This window comes from Nuphar pumila, chromosome 16 (genome assembly GCF_984573655.1).
Source record: "Nuphar pumila chromosome 16, dmNupPumi1.hap1.1, whole genome shotgun sequence".
Taxonomy (NCBI): domain Eukaryota; kingdom Viridiplantae; phylum Streptophyta; class Magnoliopsida; order Nymphaeales; family Nymphaeaceae; genus Nuphar; species Nuphar pumila.
In genome coordinates this window covers 72439034-72459682 of record NC_143264.1, presented here as the reverse complement: position 1 = coordinate 72459682, position 20649 = coordinate 72439034, and the positions used below count along the sequence as shown (strand labels likewise).

Sequence of the window (20649 nt, the reverse complement as noted above, 5' to 3'; positions counted from 1 at the left end):
GGTCATGGCTCTCATACCATGACAATGTATCAAATTTAACCATGAACAAAGAAACAAACAAACAATAAATAAGACTCAAGGCTTACATGGTTAGACAACTATAAATCCTACATCCATGTGAACAACTCTCTCTATTCCATGAACTACCCATTGAGAGATTATGTTTGTTTACAATGATTTCTTAACCAGGTAAAGTAGGAAATATGAAATTCAATTGTTTTAGAACTTTTCTATTTCATGCATTCTGAATATCACTAGGTTTCTCATTATAGTTGAGTACCTTTATTCCCGGGTTACAAGATTTCTTTTCAATTATTTCTTCTTATTATTAACAAATTAGGTTAAGGTACGTTCTTTTAGACACATAAGATAACAAAGCGATGAAAATCCTATTCATTTCTTTTAGGTATTGACAGTTGAGTCGGTGGTCAAAGATGAATGTATATAAGACGTGTAGCACCTAGATCATTTTTGTCCTACTCTTTAGAAAACATAGTTTCATGTGTTTTTGCTTATTCCAAACCTTTAGTTGTATTTAACATTGCTTATTCACTAAAAACCATGCTTTAAATTAAAACAATTTATCCAGAATTCTTGATTATAGTTAATCAAGTTTTTAGTGTAATATGAATTGTTGATTTTTTTATTGCTCTAAAAACATATCTAAACATGAACAATGCTTAAACCAATATATGTTTTCTACTAAATAAACTATAGAGAATCACACATACAAGTTTGGATTAAGTAAAAAACACATTAAATTATGTTCTTCTTTTACTAAAGTGATTGTTTTATATATTTTTTCTTAAAAAATATGATTATATTTAGTGATTAGGGTGTACATGATATTTCTTAAATGTGATTCAGTATAGTCATGATAATTTAATGTTGTTTGATTGATTGTCCAAGATTGGACGAAATAGCATGACATAACATATAGAACACATGTTCTATCTGTTTTGTAACAATTGTATTACGTTCATTGTTTGTTAATTATGACTCGACAAGATATTATGTTCTTTATTTCTGATGTTTGAGTTTTATGTTGTGTTGACAACTTGGACATATATGGATAATGAGTCAAAAAACTTGTTGTAGACCGATCTGCCATACTAAACATGTTTATTATGGATTTTAGTCTCGGATATAGATCTTAATTTAAAAAAATTGAGAATAAATATTTTTTTGATATATAAATGCTTTAATAAGTATCATATTGGATATAATTATGAAAGTTCTATCAAAAAATTATAGATTTTAGCTTCGAACATGGATCTTAAACTAGATCCAAGTACCAAAAAATGTTTAAAATTGAGTAATTTGAGAAAAAAATAAGAATTCATAATTTTTTATACAAATGCAAAAACCATAAATAAATCATAAAACCCTAAAATACAAAAGAATAAATCATAAATAAATCCAAAAACCTTAAACTATAAGAAAAATAAACCATAAAATTAAATATAAAAAACCTTAATTCAAACCCTAACCAAAGAAAGTCAAAGAAAAACAACCCTAATCAAGTTAACTATAAAAAATCATAATTAAAGAAATTTGTTTCAAAGATATAATCAAAGAAAAAGAACCTAATTAAAATAATTATAATACACTATAATTTGAGAAATTTGATTCAAAGCTTCAATCAAAGAAATCAAATAAAAAACCTAATCAAATTAACTATAAAAGCCCTAATTTAATAATTTTGATTCAAAGCTCTTATAAAAAAAATCAAAGAAAAAACTTACTCAAATAAAAAAAACCTTAATCAAATAATTTTAATTTTTTTATCCCAAACCCTAATCAAAATTATACTGCGAGAGAAGGAGAAAAGAAGAAAGGAGAGAGACCAGGGTGTCGTCATCGACGACTACTGCACAAGAGCCTACTTTTTTTTTAAGAGCGTCCACTCATCCTATTCTCAACGTAACGGATGGTATGTGGTGTGTGTGTCACGAGAGGCTTGATCAAACACTCTTTTTAGGTATTTCTTGTCCTTTTGTAGGGTGTGCATTTGGCCAACGAAGTGGCCGATTCTAAGGAAGGGAGTGAAAGGGAAGGAGATGGAAGAATACAAGGAGGAGATGGTAGAGAAGAAGAAGAAAAACGATGAGGATAATCCAGAAGATGATGAGGTGTCTGCCGAGGATTTCAGTCGATTCTCCGAGGGAAGAGAGGAGTTCTCCATAGATAGGAACAGGAAGGAGAATGGGGTAGAGGGAAAGGAAGAGGAAGAAGAAGAAGAAGAAGGGGAAAAACTATGGCAAGGTTAAAGAGCACGAGATCTCTACTGAGGGTTTTAGACGTAGCGAAAATTGCAAAGGAGAGCATTTCAAGGAGAGAAAGCAGAAGGAGACGATGGAGACAGAGAAGTATGGGAGGAAAGAGGAGGGTTTGATAAACAAAAAGAAAGAAAAGAGGAAAAAGAGTGGAGATGGAATTTCTTGAGAGTACAGGGCATCTACAGAAGGGTTTGATCGATCTCGAAGCAACGAAAAGGATTTCTTGGAAAAGAGGAAGGAGGTCGGGCGAAAGAAAAGGAAGTAGGTGGAAGAGGAAAAAGTGGATGAGTGGGACAAGAAGAACGATGGTGGTACTGCAGATGTAAAACCCATGTTTAAAAAAAATGTTTTGGTTCGGATCCAGATTGGGTCTGGACCCGACCCGGAACCGAACTGGATACCCCAACACCCGTGCTTTGCTTTTATAAAGCAACAGAGGGGTTAGGATTTTCACCCTCCCCACCTCCGCCGCCTGCCCTGGTCCCTCTTCCCGTCCGACCTCCAGCCGACGGCTCGCCGGAGCGCCGACCGACAGCACCCCCCCGTCCCTCACCCTCTCTGTGTGTTCGCCGCGCCCCCCTCTCCCACTTTGCTATGTTTTCCGGCAGGCCACCGGCGACCCTCTGCCACTGCCCCTCGACCCTCCCTTTTCTCTCCCGTTTCCCGGCCACCTGACGCCGGCAACCCCCGACGCCTCCTCTCTCTCGCTCGTCGTGTTCCAGCAGCCGACGCCAGCCCCCTGTGCACCATCTCCCGTCGGCGACGCTGACCTGCACTTGATCCATGACCTCGCTCCCCTCTGGTAAACCCCGACACCCCCTCCTCGTCTCCCATCCCGCCGCCGTATTCCTCTTCACAGGCTCTCTCCTCTCGCTGGAGACGCGGGCAGGAGGTCGACGACCTCCTACTTCCCCTTTCCCCTTTTCGTTTTAAGGTAGGTGGACCAGAGCCACCATCGTGGGTGGCTCTGGGTCTGCCAGGAGGGAGGTGCCGAGCACCTCTCCCCCTCGTTGTCTCCCTCTTCTTCGTCTTCTTCTACTTCCCTTTTGCTGGCAGGCAGGGCCTGCCAGCTCTCCATTTCGGATAGGCAGGGGCGAATCCCCTGCCGCCTCTATCTTCCCGGCAAGGGGCTCCGCCCCTGCCCTTTGTGTCTTTCCTGGCAGGCAGGGGCAAGGCCCCTGCCGCCTTTGGTTTTGCAGGCTGGGCCGATGACCCTGCCCCTCTCTGTCTCCCTCTTTCGTTTCGGCCCCTGCCACTGTTGGGGTTCCTTCGGCAGGGGCTTTGCCCTGCCCCTCTTTTTCCCCTCGGCAGACAGGGGTTCGCCCCCTGTCTCTGCCCTTCCCCGTCTTCGGATGTGTCAGGCAGGGGTTTCTGCCCTGCCTCGTAGTTTGCTCAGGCAGGGTCCTCGCCCTCGCCGTTTGAACCTTCTGTCAGACAGGGCAGTCGCCCTGCCTCTAGGTCCTCGTCAGGCAGGGGCTTCGCCCTGCCCCTCTATTTTCTGTCTGGTGGGAGGGAGGGTTTGGGCCCCCTGCCTCCTTGTCCTCTTTTCTGGCAGGGTTTTTTGCCCCTGCCTCCTCCCGACCAGTGGACAAGCAAGAGCTTCGCCCCTGCCTCCCTGCATTTTGTCAGGCAGGGGCAAGGCCGTTGCTGCCTTTGGATTTCTGGCAAGGGAGGGGGCTTCGCCCCCTGCCCCTCTTAGTTCCCCCATCCGGCAGCGGCCTATCCCTTGCCACTGCCCCTTCTTGCTTTGTCCTTTTTTATTTTTAACATACTAACATAAGAGCTTGCGCATCAGAGCAGGCTCGTGCCTCGTGACCTGAGCTCGTCCTCACTTACGCTCACAAGCGTACGCATAACTGCAACCCGACAAGGTAGGAGAAAGTTGCGTTGATAGGACTATGAACGGACAAAAGTTAAAATAAGAAAAGATAATTAAAATTGAAAAGCAAAGAACAATTATGTATATCTACACATATAAAAATATATACTTATGTCTTTTAACTCAAGGACGTGGTTTCACATCTTTTTCCTTCTTACTTTCTTGCACTTTCCTTTTTCTACTGCGGCCACGTTTTATGTTCTTAGGCTTTTATTTTTCGTAATTTAATTTTTATGTCTTTACTTTTTTGCTGCTGCTGTGCTTTATGTGCTTAGGCTTTTATTTTTTGTCTTTTTAAGTTTATGTCTTTTCCTTTCCTATCTTTACTTTTTTGCACTTTTCTTTTTCTGCTGTCGTCGTGCTTTACATGCCCAGCTGTTACTTTTCAGTACTTTCCTGCTTACATTTACGTTCACTGCCTTGTTGCTTTTGCTGTATTATTGTTACTCCTGCAGAAGAGCACGAGATGTCTCACAAGAGTCGAAATCGACCAGAAAATGCCGAAGAGAATCATGGAGACAGGAAGCATACCAAGAAGGCAACAAGGAAGAAAGAGGAGGCCATAAGGGAAGAAAAGAATCTAGACAAGGACAACAAAGAGAAGCGGAAGAAGAAGAAACATAAAAAAATTCATCTTGAAAGTTTAGAAGCGCACAAAATATCTACAGCAGGAATTAATGGGCATGGGAATGATAGTTTCAGCATTCGTGAAAACACTAAATTAGGCATCAAGTCAGATGGTGAAGGTTCCAAACAGAGGCATGGGAAGGAGAAGCGAAAAAGAGAAAGTAAGGAGGTGAGGGAAAAAAAGGATCATTCGAGACTAAAGAAGAAAAAGAAGAAAGACAAGAATGACGAAGGGGAAATTGATAGTGCAGAAAATTCCCCACGGTCAGAGAAAAATTCGAAGCGGGTGTCTTTTTCAAATACCGTAGAGGTTTTCCCATTAGATAAGGATTGCCCTTCAGAAAAGGGATGTAGTGATTTTGGGGACGGTTTAATTCAAGGAAAGAGATTCTCAGCCGAAGAAGATAATTTGATCAGAGAAGCTATATCCAACTACATAGAGGTTAGTTTTTCCCAATGTTACCAGAAACTCTACTTGCATCTGCGAAAGTCATTTTCTGGAAAACTATTTGCAAGACGTGAAATTTAAAGTTTCTAAAACTTATACTGGAAACTTGTGGAAAACTTATGGGAAACATTTTCCATTGAGTGAGTAACCTGTTTCCTATCGCATGAGAAACCTGTTTAATTTACGTGAAAGCACATTTTTGTGTGTGTTTCTCCTATGTTTCACTTAGATGCAAAATCCTTTTTTTTAGATTATCTAGAATCTTTAGTTACTCGTTTTTGAAAAATATTACATAAATTTAATGTTACGAAAGATGTAATGTGCTGAATAAAATGTAGGAATTGAATGATTTAATGTGACCACACTTTTTTTACCTTGTTTTCTTGAAACTACTCTATCAAAATCCTATAGCCTTATGTTACATTTGAATACTTACTATTTTATTAAAAGTAACCCAACTGTGCACTCATTTACATGCAGTATAACAAATTTGTATAGTTGTTTTCTAATTTTAATCAATGTATTTCCATGTTTTTGTGACTGAAATAATTTATTAATTCTTGCTAGTTATCATGGTGTTGATAAACAAGTTAAGTTTATATAAACTTATAATATTCTTTATTCGTACATTTGCTCTCTCTCATTATATATATAATAAAAAACCCGTGCCAATGCACGGGAGGAGAGAATAACATGATTAGTCCTTGAGAAAACAAACAAAAATATATCAACCTGAAAAACTAAATGGCTGAGTGAGCCCATGCAGATAGTCTAAGTGTACACACAGTGGGGAAGTCCGCATGCCTTCTCCATCCCAAGCTGACTTGCCACACCAAATATTGAGTGTTGATGCAGTGGCGTCCAGTGCGTGCTTAGTGTTTGCTGCAACAAATGTAGTCGTAAGAGGTGTAACCATGCACCCAGTTGCGGTGATAAGTTGCAACATTGCCACCCCATTATATGAACCAACCATGTGGTATCCATCTATGATATCTCTCTCTCTCTCTCTCTCTCTCTCTCTCTCTCTCTCTCTCTCTTCCTGAACTACCTAGAGAGAGGGATTATGTTTATTTATAATGATTTCTTAACCAGGTGCAATAGGAAATAGTAAACTCAATTGTTTTAGGACTTTCCTATTCCATGGTTTCCCAATATCACTACTAGGTTTCCCAGGGTTTTCCATTACAGTTGGGTACCTTTATTACCAATTTACAAGATTTCCTTCCAATGGAAGGACTTTCCAATTCTTTCTTAATATTGTTAACAGATTAGGTCGGGGTTCTTTCTTTTGGACAAAGAAGATGACAAAGAGACAAAAAACCTATTCTTTTCTTTTAGGTATAGACAGTTGGGTCGGTGGTCAAAGATGACTTTTTATGAGACGTGTAACTCCCAGGCCATTTATGTCCTAGACCCCTTGGAAAACATAGTTTCATGTGTTTTTTGCTTATTCCAAACCTTTAGTTGTGTTTAACATTGCTTATTCACTAAAAACCATGCTTTGGATTGAATCAATTTAACAAGAATTCTTGATTATAGTTAATCAAATTTTTAGTGCAATATGAATTGTTGATTTTTTTTTTATTTCTCTAAAAACATATATAAACAAGAACAATGTTTAAAGCAATATATGTTTTCTACTAAATAAACTATAGAGAATCACATCCACAGGTTTGGATTAAGTAGAAAACACATGCAACTATGTTCTATTGTTACTATAGTTATTGTTTTATTTTTTTTTCATAAAAAGTATAATTAGATTGAGTGATTAGGGTGTACATGATATTTCTTAAATGTGATTCACTGAAGTCATGATAATTAGGTTACATAATTACAAGTCTTTCTTGCCCCATAGCAGGGTATGAATTTGGCCAGTGGAGCGGGCTTGAGGTGTGGTACTAACCCATGTCTCAAGTTTGAAAACAGCCATGCACCTTGTGTGCAAGCCGATGCGAATGGTACTGTTCCTGGGGGCATGACAATCATACAAATGGTTTTTTGTGGTGAGACAACCTTGTCTGGACCTAGTCTCCGGCCTGGGCCAGGTTTTCCCCTTTTCAATAAAAAAGGTCTTTTTTCCATGCATGTAATGTGTTCTTGATAATCCTATACACAAATATACATGATAATTATGTGAGTGGTTGTGATACTTATGTGAGAAATGAAATTGCTAACATTCTCTATAATTGTATGAATTCTATGTTTTTGTAAGGCATGCACTCCATTCTTCATATATTTCCCAGTGTTGGAAGCTAATTGAGTTTGAGAGGTGAAAAAGAAAAGAAAAGTGGAAGTAAAGAAAGATGGGAACATTGGTGCCAAATGTGGTTGCTATTTTGAAATCTAAGATTGACTGATGAAAATATTGCAAAATTGGCTAGCATAACTAGGTAAATGTCTCTGGCATGGAGACATTCACCATGCATGCGTTCATGTGTTCGTCTGTGTGTGTGTGTGTGTGTCCATAAGTGCGTTCATGCATGTGTTCATCTGTGTGCTTGTCTGTACCTGCATGCAGAAGGAGGTCGTAAGAGGCAATGTGAAAGACTTTAAAGTGACGCAGGCTGTAACTCTGGATAGAAAGGAATGGAAAAATAGGCTGATAAGGCTATCCTCATATAGTTTAGATAAGTCGTGATGATGATGATGATATTTCTGTGTGTGTAATGTGCACACAAATATGTCTGTTCTTATCCTTAAAATTCATTATTTGCTGCTATATGAAGTCCCTAAGATATTTAGCTTGTCTGTCACAGCTGAAGGCTGTGTGGGTAAATAGTGTTCTTCATGAAGGTGTGCTATTGTTTGCATCACTTTAACAGAAACTGTTATTTCATTTGGTATCTTTTTTTGTCTTTCATTCCATTGATTAGCGAGTCAAAGGCCTATAATATTTTGTTAGTCAAATGTTATGATCTGTTGGTGGCCAGCAATAATGGTTTAGGGAATTTTTTGTGCTTTCAGGAACACGGTTTTGAAGAAGATGGGCTGGAAAAGGTTCTGAACTGCAAGAAATATCCTGAAGTTAGAAATTGCTGGAGTGAAATTGGTAAGAATTAATGTTCTGTTTTATAAGATGATAATGGGTTTGGCATTCAAGTATCATATTGCATGATTTAATATGTTAATATATAATTGGTATTTGTTGATATGTGCATGTTTTTAAGAAGGTGATAGAAGGCTTGATATTCAAGTATTGTATTGCATGCATGGTTTGGTATATTCTGATTTATGGCCTATACTTTTTTTGGATAATCCATGTGAACAATCCCCCCCCCCCTCCCTTGGCTGGCCTGTGGTTGGTAAAACCCTTAAGGCCCTCCCTGCCCACCGGGGAGTACACCCAGCTTCGACCTTGCGGCAAGGGATGCCACCCGTGGGTTTCGAACTTGTGACGTCCCGTCAACTTGGTGACATTCACAAGTCGCCCCTACAGATGACCGGAGCCCTTGTGGGCTGATTTAGGGCCTATACTTGCGGTAAAGGACTTATCAATTTAGTAAATGCTTATCAGGAACTTGTCAAGACTACTGAAAATGCTTATGGCATTTTCCTCTCCTCAGCATGTCAATCATGCCACTGTCAATGTGGCATTGTAAATGTCTCCGTTTTCTTTTTGTCTTAAAATTCTCTGTCAGTAAAAGAATGTCTATTAATGCAGATAAGTGGGTGACAAGCAATCACCATGTTAGATACTCAAAATGTATTTGTGGGGAAATAAACAGAAATGAACAAGCAAGCAAAGAGTGGTCACCATGTATTGAAAATTGTCTAAGCTGGATCAGTTTCTGTGGTGAACCATGATGCCATACTCAGAGTTGAGCTGAAAGTCGTTGACAGAATGCAATCAACAGAAGAATGTAAATTCTGCTTCCCAGAGTTCTGAGGGATCAGAGATACTGAGGCATCAGAGATACTGAGGCATAGATAAAAGCATTTCAATTGTTTTGAGGAGTGGTGCATAAAAAAGAAAAAAAAGACAAATAATTTGATAAATTGAATTGGGAAAGAGTTAATAGGAAGAAATGAACAAGGACAGTGGAATTATGACAGCACCTTCAGTGTCATTTCTATTTTCTCTGGTGCAGCTTAAGAAATTTAAGTAAAGATGTAGTTATGGAACTTAGAATCGAGCTGCAAAGGACATCAACATTATCTGTCTCTGTTATGAACCATTACTAAATTATTTGTAAGGAGTTTAGTGTTTTTGGGTATTTCTAGGTCCGTAAAAGTGTTACTTTTGTGATAGAATACGAAAACTTGGATCATATACACTAAACGCAAAACAACACATAGTTATGCATGTTACATCCTGGTGCATTCAATCTCTTCAATGATAGGCAAGTTCTGAATAGAACCTTTGTATGTGTGGGCACACACACACACACACACACACACACACACACACACACACACACACACACACACACACACACACACACGCGCGCGCGCGCGCGCCCGCGCGCGTAGAGAGAGTAATGTAACTAACAAAGTGTAATCATTTTCATGCATCACCTTCAGCAATAAGAATTTATCATCGCTTTGCAATCCAAACTCTCTTGTTGCTATCTCATGTGGCAGATTTACCGTCACCCATTTCAAATGCTTCCTTGGTTTTTCCTTTTGTATGAGACTGTTTGAGCATTGCTTGAACAAAGTAGTCATCATGTGATCAGAACCATTTTAGATTTTTATGGTTCTCGGCTGTCACATCGGTGCGGGGGTGCGGCAAAATATATATATATATATATATATATATATATAAAGTCCAAAAGTTGGACATAAATAACCCTGGGTGTGTTGACCGCACCCAGGGTCAGGTTGACCGCACCGGGTGCCGCACACGCACCCGCATCATGTCACGTCGACGCGGGTGCGGCACCCAGTTGGCCGAGTCCCTGTGACATAGGTTCTCGGATTTGATGGCATATCTGCAAGGATATGGCATGTTAACTTAGTACAGGTAGGGCAGAGCCTAAGCAAAATTCTGCAAACATTAAACCCTGCAAAAAGGAAAAGGCCAAATTTTGGGCCATGTAAGGCAGCTGTGAACATCATCAGGGATGTAATCAATATTTTGATTGGTAGTGTAAGAAAAGTAAAAAAATCATGGAAGTTGTGACTATTAGATCTCATTATCAGACCTCTCAATGGCAACATACACGAATCATCATCACAAGAGAAACTGACAGTCTGACACCAAATCACCGGGGTTTCAGTTGGCAATGATTGATATCTCCAATCCAATGCATAAGAAGACTGTTCAGGAGGTCACATCTATGAGGACAAAAATTCAGTCAATAGATCCTTCTCCAATCAGATATGGCTAAAGCCCTAAGCAACACTGACTCAACATAAGCTAACTCCATGTAAATGAGTCTGGTTCTGTGGTTTCCTAACAAGGTTTACCACAAAACCTTTTCTGTCACCATAAAAAATGAGACAGCCACCACGTTGGTGCATATTTTGAATAATGCTAGTTAACTTGGAATTATCATCTAATAGAGTATGTTTTCCTGTAAACAAGAAATTTACATTACTTTCACTTCAGTTTATTTTGTGCAAAATTTAGCAAACAAAAATGCACAGAATCATGGAGATTTCTACATAAGGTCTATGTATATGATTGCTTCGGGTGCACACAGAATTTGATAGACTATTTAAGGTGCTATGTTCACAACATAGGGCCTCTCAAGGCAATAACAGAAACCTTCAGAAAAAGTCTACCATAACTTTACACATGGTAACAGTTAAATTTTAGGATGTTTTTCTCCCATACATCTTAGCAATCGTGCAGCTATTTTCTACTCTTAGTATAGGTCATAGTAGTTTGTTTTTTTCTTTCCTTAAATGTTGGAGAAACTCTTTAACAACTGCCATGGTCTCTTTGCTATCTACCTCAGCTGCTAGATTACCTTGGAGGTCTCAAAAAAGCATTTATGTTCGAGCACATGTAATATATCAAAGGTCTGATGAACGCAAATGGGATGATGAAGAACGAAATGCTGTCCGAAGGTACTTTGATCATTTAAGAAAGTTTATAATGTGTCTTTGAAATATTCTTGCACTATTAGAGTGATCTCTTCTCAAACATTCCAATATTAAGATGATATCTCAAACAAAATTTGTGTTGTTGATTGCTTTGGGTTGTTTACTGTTAATGCAGTTTAAGCATGTGACATATTTATGTGAACATAATTTGAATATAGGTTTGTTGAATTACATGGAAGAAAGTGGAAGAAAATTGGAGATGATCTTGGGAAACATAGATTTCATGTTAAAGATCTTTGGCGTAGAACAAAGTTATCATCCTATAGAACTGGTAAGAATCATGTAACTATGGTTATAGCAACTATGCCTTTCAAATAGTAATGGTGCATTTTAAGAAGCTTTGTTATCTGCTCAGATATTCAGGTGTTTACTTATTAGATGGTGCCACACTTTCATGGTTTGCATGTTGTTTTTCAAATATAAATTAGTAATGAATGACATGGAGTCATGGATCTGTGAGTGATAGGTAACTGCTGAAGAATTTTGTTTCTTTATTGTGGCACTCTGTACCTCGATGAGGAATTGGAGCAAGAACATATTATTCCAAGAAATTTAGGAGTCCTTAGGCAAAACCAGTCAAGACTTGAGTTTTCGGCAAACTAGGGTTGTGAAAAAGGATGACTTTGTTAACTCATAACATCCTTTTTATAAGAATTTATAAGAAGTGAGATGCAATGGTCATAAAAAGCCCATGAATCTAGACAAAAACACCTCATATCAGAGGTTATTGCAAAAAAAAAAAAGATATCTGGGCAAAAATGTCTTCATATGGAGGAGGGCCGTCGCACTCTGTTTATATGTCGTAATTTCACATTTAGGGTCGCAGGAGTTGTCTACTTTCTTATTGCTGATGCTTGATCTTGAAAATATGTTAGCACCATCAATTTTGTTTGTAAAAGAAAGCATTATCGTGTAGACTGTGTGACTTCCATTTTAAGGAAGTACTGGAGATGGCCTAGATCAGCCATGTCAATTTTTTTTTCTGGAGCTGGTTTTGAATATACTCAATGCCTTTTCAGTCACTTCCAGGTATCATAATATCACCAACATAGAGAAGTAAAATGACAATACTGGCAGAAAACAATTTAACAAAAATGGTAGTGTTAGTATGTCATGATTTAAATAAAACTTTCAACATAATACTACTGAATCTCTTAAACCAAGGAGGTGCCTCTATGAGATACAACAGTCATAAAAAGTACAAGAATCTGGACAAAAATACTACATAAACTAAAAGACAATATTTCCCTATTCAGACAAATTATGAAACTGTCCCTAAAGAGGTAAAAAAAAAATACAAAAACTGCATTTTATACACAAATATTACAACATAATAAGCGTACAACTTATCATTAGTCATGTCTGCTATTCTTGTTGGTAAACGGCATAGATGCAGGTCAGCGTGGAGTCCCTGTTCTTTTATTAAGAGGCACTTGTTCAAAAGGGCAAGTTCTTTTGAACCAATGTAGCAGGTCAACTGTCCTTTATTTAGAAGTTCTTCGTTATATGGTTATAGACAAAGGACCTGGATGACATAAAACACATGCACAAATAAGTTAGTCATATATTACATGGCTTTCTTGCTTCACATGGTATATTATGTTCCAGTTGCTTAAGTCCCAATTATTTCTCTTCGTGAAGCCTGGGCTGCAACTGATTTACTGTTCTAGGTTTTGTAGATTTTTGCAATGATTTTGTCATTAGTTCTAGGAGTTTTGTTGACACATGTTAGTAGAATATGATGCTATCTAGAGCGTATAGATTGAGGCTGCAGACAGATCGGATACTGGCTAGATCCTGCCTGATCAGAATCTGAATCCAAATTTTGCATGAATCTGAGTCCGAATCTGAAAAAGACCCCTAATATACAATACTTTTATGTTGATATTACCTCTCCTCTCCTATGGATTTATTCTTGATTATTATCAGTTCAGGCTATAGCCAAATTATGAAGAGATCAATCATTGACATTTTGATTTTGAAAGTCCAAAAAAAGTGTGGTAGAATGTGAATATTTTCTAGTCCATGTTATGCCATATAATATAACTTCTAGTGCTTAAAAGCATATTAAGCTCCTTTCAGTATATTTATCTATGCTTTCTTCAACAGTGGCAATCATTCTTGTGGAAGTTGTTCCTTGCTAGCATATTAAGCCCCGAGTGTTTTTTCATGTCTTTTGTTTTGGTCATATTACAGGGCCGTGGTCTCAAGAGGAGTATCAGCAGTTATTTGATATGGTCAACTTAGATTTGCAGATGAAAGCTTTTGAAGAGAATAAAATAAAGCATGCCATGGTTGGTCAATAATTTATAGCGTATAACTAGAAAAGATTAGCATTACCAGTTGTTCACTAAATAGTGTGGCTCTGTTTAATAGTTATCCAGTTTAATTACTTGATATTTCTGAGTGATGCACTATTTTTTGCAGCTGCGTGATAATATATCATGGGAGGCAATAAGTGACAAGTTGGCTACTCGAAATCATACAGCTTGCTGCTTGAAGTGGTCTCTGCATAACCCTTATATGCATTTTCTTTTATGTTACTACATGCCGTGCTGGATGAGATGGACTTTGATTTGTGGGTACTACTTTAGTGTGCATGTCATGCTTGAGCTTCTCTATTCTGACCTATGTCACATGGGTGCGGGTGTGCGGGTGTGGCACTTTCAAAAAACTCTGGTGCGGGGGTGCGGCAAAATATATATATATATATATATATATATATATATATATATATATATATATATATATATATATATATATATATATATATATATAAAGTCCAAAAGTTGGACATAAATGACCCTGGGTGCATTGACTGCACCCAGGGTCAGGTTGACCGCATCGGGTGCGGGTGCGACACCTAGTTGGAGAATCCCTGTGACATATAGGGCAAAAAAAAATTTGCAAAAAAAATTCTTGGCAATTTTTTTTAAGTCCGAAAATTGGACCAAAATGACCCTGGGTGCGTTGACCGCACCCAGGGTCGGGTTGACCACACCCGGTGCCGCACCCACACCCACACCCACACCCACACCGCACCCGCACCCGCTAACCGAATCCCTGTGACATAGATTCTGACATTATTTGAAAATTTCCACTGCTCCTTTTATTTATTTGTTATTTTCTCCTTTATTCTAAAAAAAATTTATTTGTTAATTTGTTCTTATATATTTTTTGATTTCTTTGATTGATATAGATTAAAGTTAAAATATAAGTTCATATTGTAGATATGTCCATGAACTTTTTTCTGCTTAACTGAATATTGATTTCATGTTTGTATGTGGCTTGCTTGATAAAGTTTATTGAAAATTATTGAGATTTTCTTTTTTTTTCCCAGATTTTTGTGTGTGTTGTTCACCATGTGCCGCAGCTGCGTGCACACCATGTGCCACAGCCACACACACACAAGGGCCACAGCTGCGCATGCACCCTATTCCATAGCTTTGAAAATTTGGCAACGTGAGAAATACAAAATGACAGTTTGACATGATTTCAGCTTAGTCTTCAAATGGATTTATTGACACTAGCGAATTAGTTTAATACGTTGCACTATTGAAAATTAAATTGAAAAGATTTTTTCGAATTGATGATAGATAATTTTTTTTCTAGCAAACATGCACTTAATAACATGTAATTAAAATGGAGTAGAGAGCTGCTAGTAGCATGATTTATTGTGGAAAGGTACTTCTGTGAATGGATCTTTTATCCCCTACTATAAGTGCTAGGATATGTGTTCCTAGAAGTTGCCGAGACACAATGGCATTACATTCAGAAATAAATAATATAAGATATGTTTCTAGATAAAACACATGATGCCTATGCATTCATGGCTTTATTCCATTCAGGACGCAGTAGTCATTGTACTCTTTGTCATCACATAATCTGAAATCTGCTACAATTAAGCTTACTGTGGATTTCAATCGTAAATTCTTGTCTGGATTTCTACTTGACATTAGTTACTACTTTTTTTAGGTACAACCAACTGGCATCACCTTTAGTGAAAGCTGGGTGTTGGGCCGATGTTGATGATTACCAATTATTGGGAAGGTGATTATTTTTCCTTTGTAAATGTGAACACTAGATATAGGAAGCTATTGCCTTTGATAGTCTCCATGTGTATAATTACAAGAAACTAGGAGATTTAACGAATCAATGTGGGAATGGGTTCACATCTTAGTTGAAAGAAGTTGCATATATATATATATATATATATATATATATATATATATATATATATATATATATATATATATATATATATATATATATAGGGAGAGAGAGGAGGTTGCTGGCTACTCCGATCTGTGCCTGCCGCAGCCTACCGGGCTTTTGAAGAGTTATTTTCTGTGTTTTTTTCAAATCTGACCATACAGATGTGTTCTACGTGCTTGATTTTATAGGAATCAACTTTTGCATTGTTTGATTCCGATACGTAAGTAGGTTTTTATAAGGTTTGAAAATCGATGGTGTAAAATTTTTATAAATATTATAAATAATATTTTTTTAATCTAACAAACTCAATCCAAGTATTGTTCCTAGCAAATCAACCATGCTGAATGCATCTGCAGTGTCAGATTTGCGAAAAACAACCCTGAAACCCCCCATTCGTTTGTGGGTAGTCTGTGGCAGTTATGTAACAGAGTAGGCAGCAACCCTCTACTATATATATACATTTATATATGGATAATGTTTGCTACTATCGTCGGTAAGGAACCCCCTAGCGAAAAAATGTAATATTTTTATTTTTTTGTGTTTTTTTGCTCATCTGACCCTTTGGATATGATCTCGTATTAAGTTTAGTAGACACTGGCATTTGGATAATGTTTTTCTGACTCATATGTCATATTTTGACGGTTGAAAAATCAATGGCTTACAATGTTTTGTCAAAAAAACATCAACCAAGGGTTGATTCATATTATTTTTACCATGCTGAACACATCCATGAGGTCAGATTTGGTCAAAACAGTCTGTCTCTATGAGTTCCAGCTAAAGGTTCCTTACTCACGAGGGTAGCAAATGCTATGTCATCTTGGATCATAGTTTTTTAACATAAAACGTGTTTTTTTGAGGTTTGAAAATTTGGTACATTGTAGGCCATTGATTTTTCAACTGTCGTAAAATCTGGTATATACATCAGAAAAACATGATCCAAAGGTCAGTTTCTACTGAACCTGATATATAGATCACATCTGGAGGATCAGATGAGAATAAAAACTGCAAAAATTGAAATTGTTGCATTTTTCACTAGGGGTTCCTTACCCACGAGGGTAGCAAACATTATCCCGCATATATATACACACACACAAAGGAGAGCAGCCCACTAGCCGTTAGAATGACCTAAAAGCTAGCTAAGCTAACCATTATGCCATCCTAATGGATATAAAAAAAAATCATTTTGTCAATTATGAAACGCTCAAGAAAGAGTATACTATACAAGAGGGTATAACCCCTATATACATACATACACACACAAAGGAGAGGCGCCTGCTAGCCATTATCTAGCCTAATGGCTAGAGAACGAAAAGACAAAAATGCCCATGAAGGCCATTAAAAATAGAAATAAAAGAACAAAGTAAAGGCATGGAAAATACAAGAAAAGAAAAAAATATGAAAATACATAACACTTGTAATACTATATATATTTTTATATACACACATAAATATGTTACATATATTTTAACACTCCCTCTCAAACTTCTAGTGTCAAGATTGAAGGTTTGTCAAGGAGGAAAAGAAAGTGAGGTGAAGGCAACACCTTGGTTATTAAGTTGGCAAGCTAATATTATGACTAAACATACGACAACTCTGTAGTTTTCTTTAATAATTCTCCATGAATATAATGACATGTAATGAAATATGCGAAAATATAAAACAAGGGCCTCTAAGGGCTTACAAGATCATAAACACAAAGGGCACATGCACATACACAAGTCCAACTAAGGGACAATACAAGAGCACAAAGACACTACACAAGCACTAAGTGCATTCAAGACAACAAAAAATTTAAAAGATGAACACAAGATCATAAAAAATATATATTTTATTGAGCATGAATGCTTAAGAGAAACATTAAGAAATGAAAGGGGATAAAAACCCCTATTTATACACATACAAGAGTGAGGGAGACCTCAATAAAGCTGTTGGACTGCTCCAACAGCTCTATTTGGTATTTGACCAAATAGTTCCTATAAAAACAGAAAAGGACAAAAAACAAGAATAAAGTAAAAGTACTAATGTGCTCCTAATGGGCACAACCTATTACAAGGATTGAAATGATCAAAATACCCATAATGGGTATTTACCTATTTATCATTATAAATAATATAAATATATGTATATATATACATGTACAACTTAACAGTCCATCTCAATGTGATTTGTACTGACTAGTCTCGTATAGTCTACAACTAGCCTTTTTAAGGATTCACCAACTAGGTACTGATTGCTCTTGACTACATAGCAAAGGTTAAAGGATAGTTCAGCCGATATAGGAAACTTCAATAAGTTCAGTAAGCAAGCACCAAAAAACACAAAGTCAATCAAGGAATTACCGATATCAAAGAAAACAACCACCATTCTTGATACAATACAGTAACAAGAAGGTCAAATGCTAAAATAGCTGTTGAAACACTATATGGGCAAAGAAAGAGTTATCTTCTGCTATAATGTTCCTCAAAACTTCACCAAATCACTAAATCTCACATCTAGACCATATTCAACAGTCTCCACATAAAAACTAATAAAATACATCCATTTAAGGACATCAAAAACCACAAATAATGACATAATCAAGAGATTTTGAAGATTGGTTATTGTTCACCGCCTCTTTCAGAAAATCAAAGAAAAATCCACCAAAAATCATGAACTTAACATATCGTCTCAATTCTTGATTCATTCAACTCCTAAAATTGAGCTTGACCAAAGCCCTACCTTAATCAAGTGAAAACTTCATCAGTGATATGACTGTTGCTGATGTCAACAATGTGAATCCTGAGGCAGACCTTCCACAATCCATAATGAAGTCTTCTTCTTCCATAATCACCTTCTCACAGTCTTTTCTTGTTTGAATATGACTCTGATACCATATCAAAGCAAGATGAGACAAGCACAAGCGAGAGAACAAGAGAGAATCATCAAGAGAAACTTCATTGGCAAGAACAATACAAGAAACTACAATGTATAGGTCATCCCCCCATTATAATTTCCTATTATAAAAATGGACAAGAATGATCTTAGACTTTTTTACTTTACAACAGCATTAAGTGGACAACACTATCCTCACAAACAATGAAAAACAACACTATCCTCATAAACAATGACAAACCACATGTAGTGGGGTAAGGATCAAATACACAAGATACACTATAGGACATCACAAACCACATGTAGTGGGTTAAGGATCAAATACACAAGATACACTATAGGATATCACTGAACAACAGTTAGTGAACGAAAGGACTAAATGCCCGTGAAGGGCATTAAAAATACATATAAAAAATAAAGACGGAAAAATATGAGAAAAAAAAACACATAACACCTTATAATACTATGTATATACATATTCATATATTTTAACAGTGACAGGCTAGCCAGGAGACAACCCATAGTGGCATTTAAACCAAACATATACCTGTTAAGTTATTTTTATTTGTTTGACACTTGGTCATTTAAAAATGAAAGAGTTAAGAATTTGAGGAGACTTTAGATATGGATCACGTGAAATTCAAATGTGAACCATATATCAAAGCAGGATGTGTCAACTATCTCCTAGTTGTATTTCACATGCAACACTATAATTTGGCTGCATTTCTTATCCTATTTCCATACCAATAAGAAAGTTTCTGCTGCTTTGTTTCGTCAACTTATACTCTGTCAACAGAATAGGTTTTGATCTTTGGCATGTGCTATCTTTAATTCAGACTTTTGGAATTGGACGCATGCAATATGGATGATGTTGATTGGGACAGTCTTATTGATAATCGGTATGCTGTGCTGAACCCTGTATGTCTGCTTGTTCCTTGCTCCTTTGTAACTCTTCACTGTAACTAAAACGTTGACATGTTGCTAATTTCCTTTTTATCTTTTTCGTATATTGATAAATCTCTTCCTCATTCCAGTCTGAAACAAATGTTACTCTGTTATTTGATGATGATGATCATGATATGTGTGTGTGTGTGTAACAGTGGATGTCCATCTCGTCGGACGCCCATCGAATGTCTCGCGCACCGATGTGGTGCAAAGACTCCTTAGCGGCGGTCAGCAACCACCGATAAAGGCTGTTTTTGTGCAGAATTAGTGCACGCCGCTGTGACGCTACGCCCATCTCATATATATATATATATATATATATATATATATACTAGCTCTAGCTCTGCTTTTGTTTGACTATCTGAACTTTTTTGTTGTTTTGTGTTTCTTTTCTTTTCTTCCTATTTTTTGTTGCATTTATAGATCAGGGGAACTTTGCCGAAAGCGCTGGCTCCAGATGACCAAACATGTAGGCGAAAATTTGGCTAAGCCATTTCCGGAACAGGTGCAACTTCTTGCTTCGAGGTACTGTCCCAGTCTACTGGAGTGATTTTTAGTTTGTGAGTGCATCAGCAAGTGCATTCTTAAAGTTGGCTTTTGGAGAAAGGGAAAAAAGTTCAGCAACATTTGATCCCCCAAGAGCGGCAGTGGACAGTAAGTCCTAATGTCCAACGGTGGCATCTCTGTGCGATATTCTATGTGGTATTCAGGTTCTGATCATGGCATTCAGGCTTTGCGCATAATGCGATTTTGGAGTGCGAATCAATCGAACCATACAAGTGGCAGTGAACAGCAGTCGATATTTACTTCTTTATGCTTCAATTTAACCATTACAACTGTTTTCTATGTAGCATATCACAATGCATGTTTCTTGTACCAAATGAGATGTAGGTTTCCACCAGTCGCTCGGATGAGTACTTTAGGTCTGAGATTCAATATCGAGATTGACTTGGTTGTACTTTGTAATCATTTGCGAGACATTGATTGAGTTATCAAACCAAAGCGTGGAGCTTAATTTCATCAAGATGGCAATGTGACAATTGCGTTCATGTTCTTTTGAAAGAAACACTGTACACATTTACAAGAATATAAGATGTGGAGCAGACTAGCACTACACCCACCTGGTAAGTGCGACTTGTGAATGTCACCAAGTTGACTGGATGTTACAAGTTTGAAACCCATGGGTGGCGTCCCTTGCAACAAGTTTGAAGTTGAGTGTACTGGCCTCAAAGGTTTTACCAACCCGAGGCCAGCCAATGTGTAGTAAGTGATTTGGAGGGGAGGGGTGGGGTTCTTTCCCTGGGATTATACCAAACAAATAAGTATATAAGATG

General features: G+C 37.4%; 1 protein-coding gene across 6 annotated transcripts; it reads left to right on the top strand.

The window, feature by feature from the left end:
* The first annotated feature begins 2243 nt into the window (after positions 1 to 2243).
* LOC149813540 (myb family transcription factor) lies at positions 2244 to 20312 on the top strand. Of its 6 annotated transcripts, none has more exons than XM_089992026.1 (11): positions 2244 to 3081; positions 4614 to 5227; positions 8198 to 8282; positions 11137 to 11248; positions 11443 to 11555; positions 13481 to 13578; positions 13712 to 13788; positions 15260 to 15334; positions 19207 to 19269; positions 19739 to 19840; positions 20046 to 20312. In XM_089992026.1, the coding sequence occupies exons 1-11, from the start codon at positions 3063 to 3065 to the stop codon at positions 20056 to 20058; spliced, it is 1371 nt and encodes a 456-aa protein (XP_089848152.1). In that variant the 5' UTR covers positions 2244 to 3062; the 3' UTR covers positions 20059 to 20312. The 6 variants fall into 6 exon arrangements, 5 of the variants coding, with proteins under 5 accessions (XP_089848152.1, XP_089848154.1, XP_089848153.1 ...); XM_089992028.1 differs by having other exon boundaries at positions 19207 to 19288; XM_089992027.1 differs by having other exon boundaries at positions 19207 to 19288; positions 19739 to 20312.
* Positions 20313 to 20649: the final 337 nt, after the last annotated feature.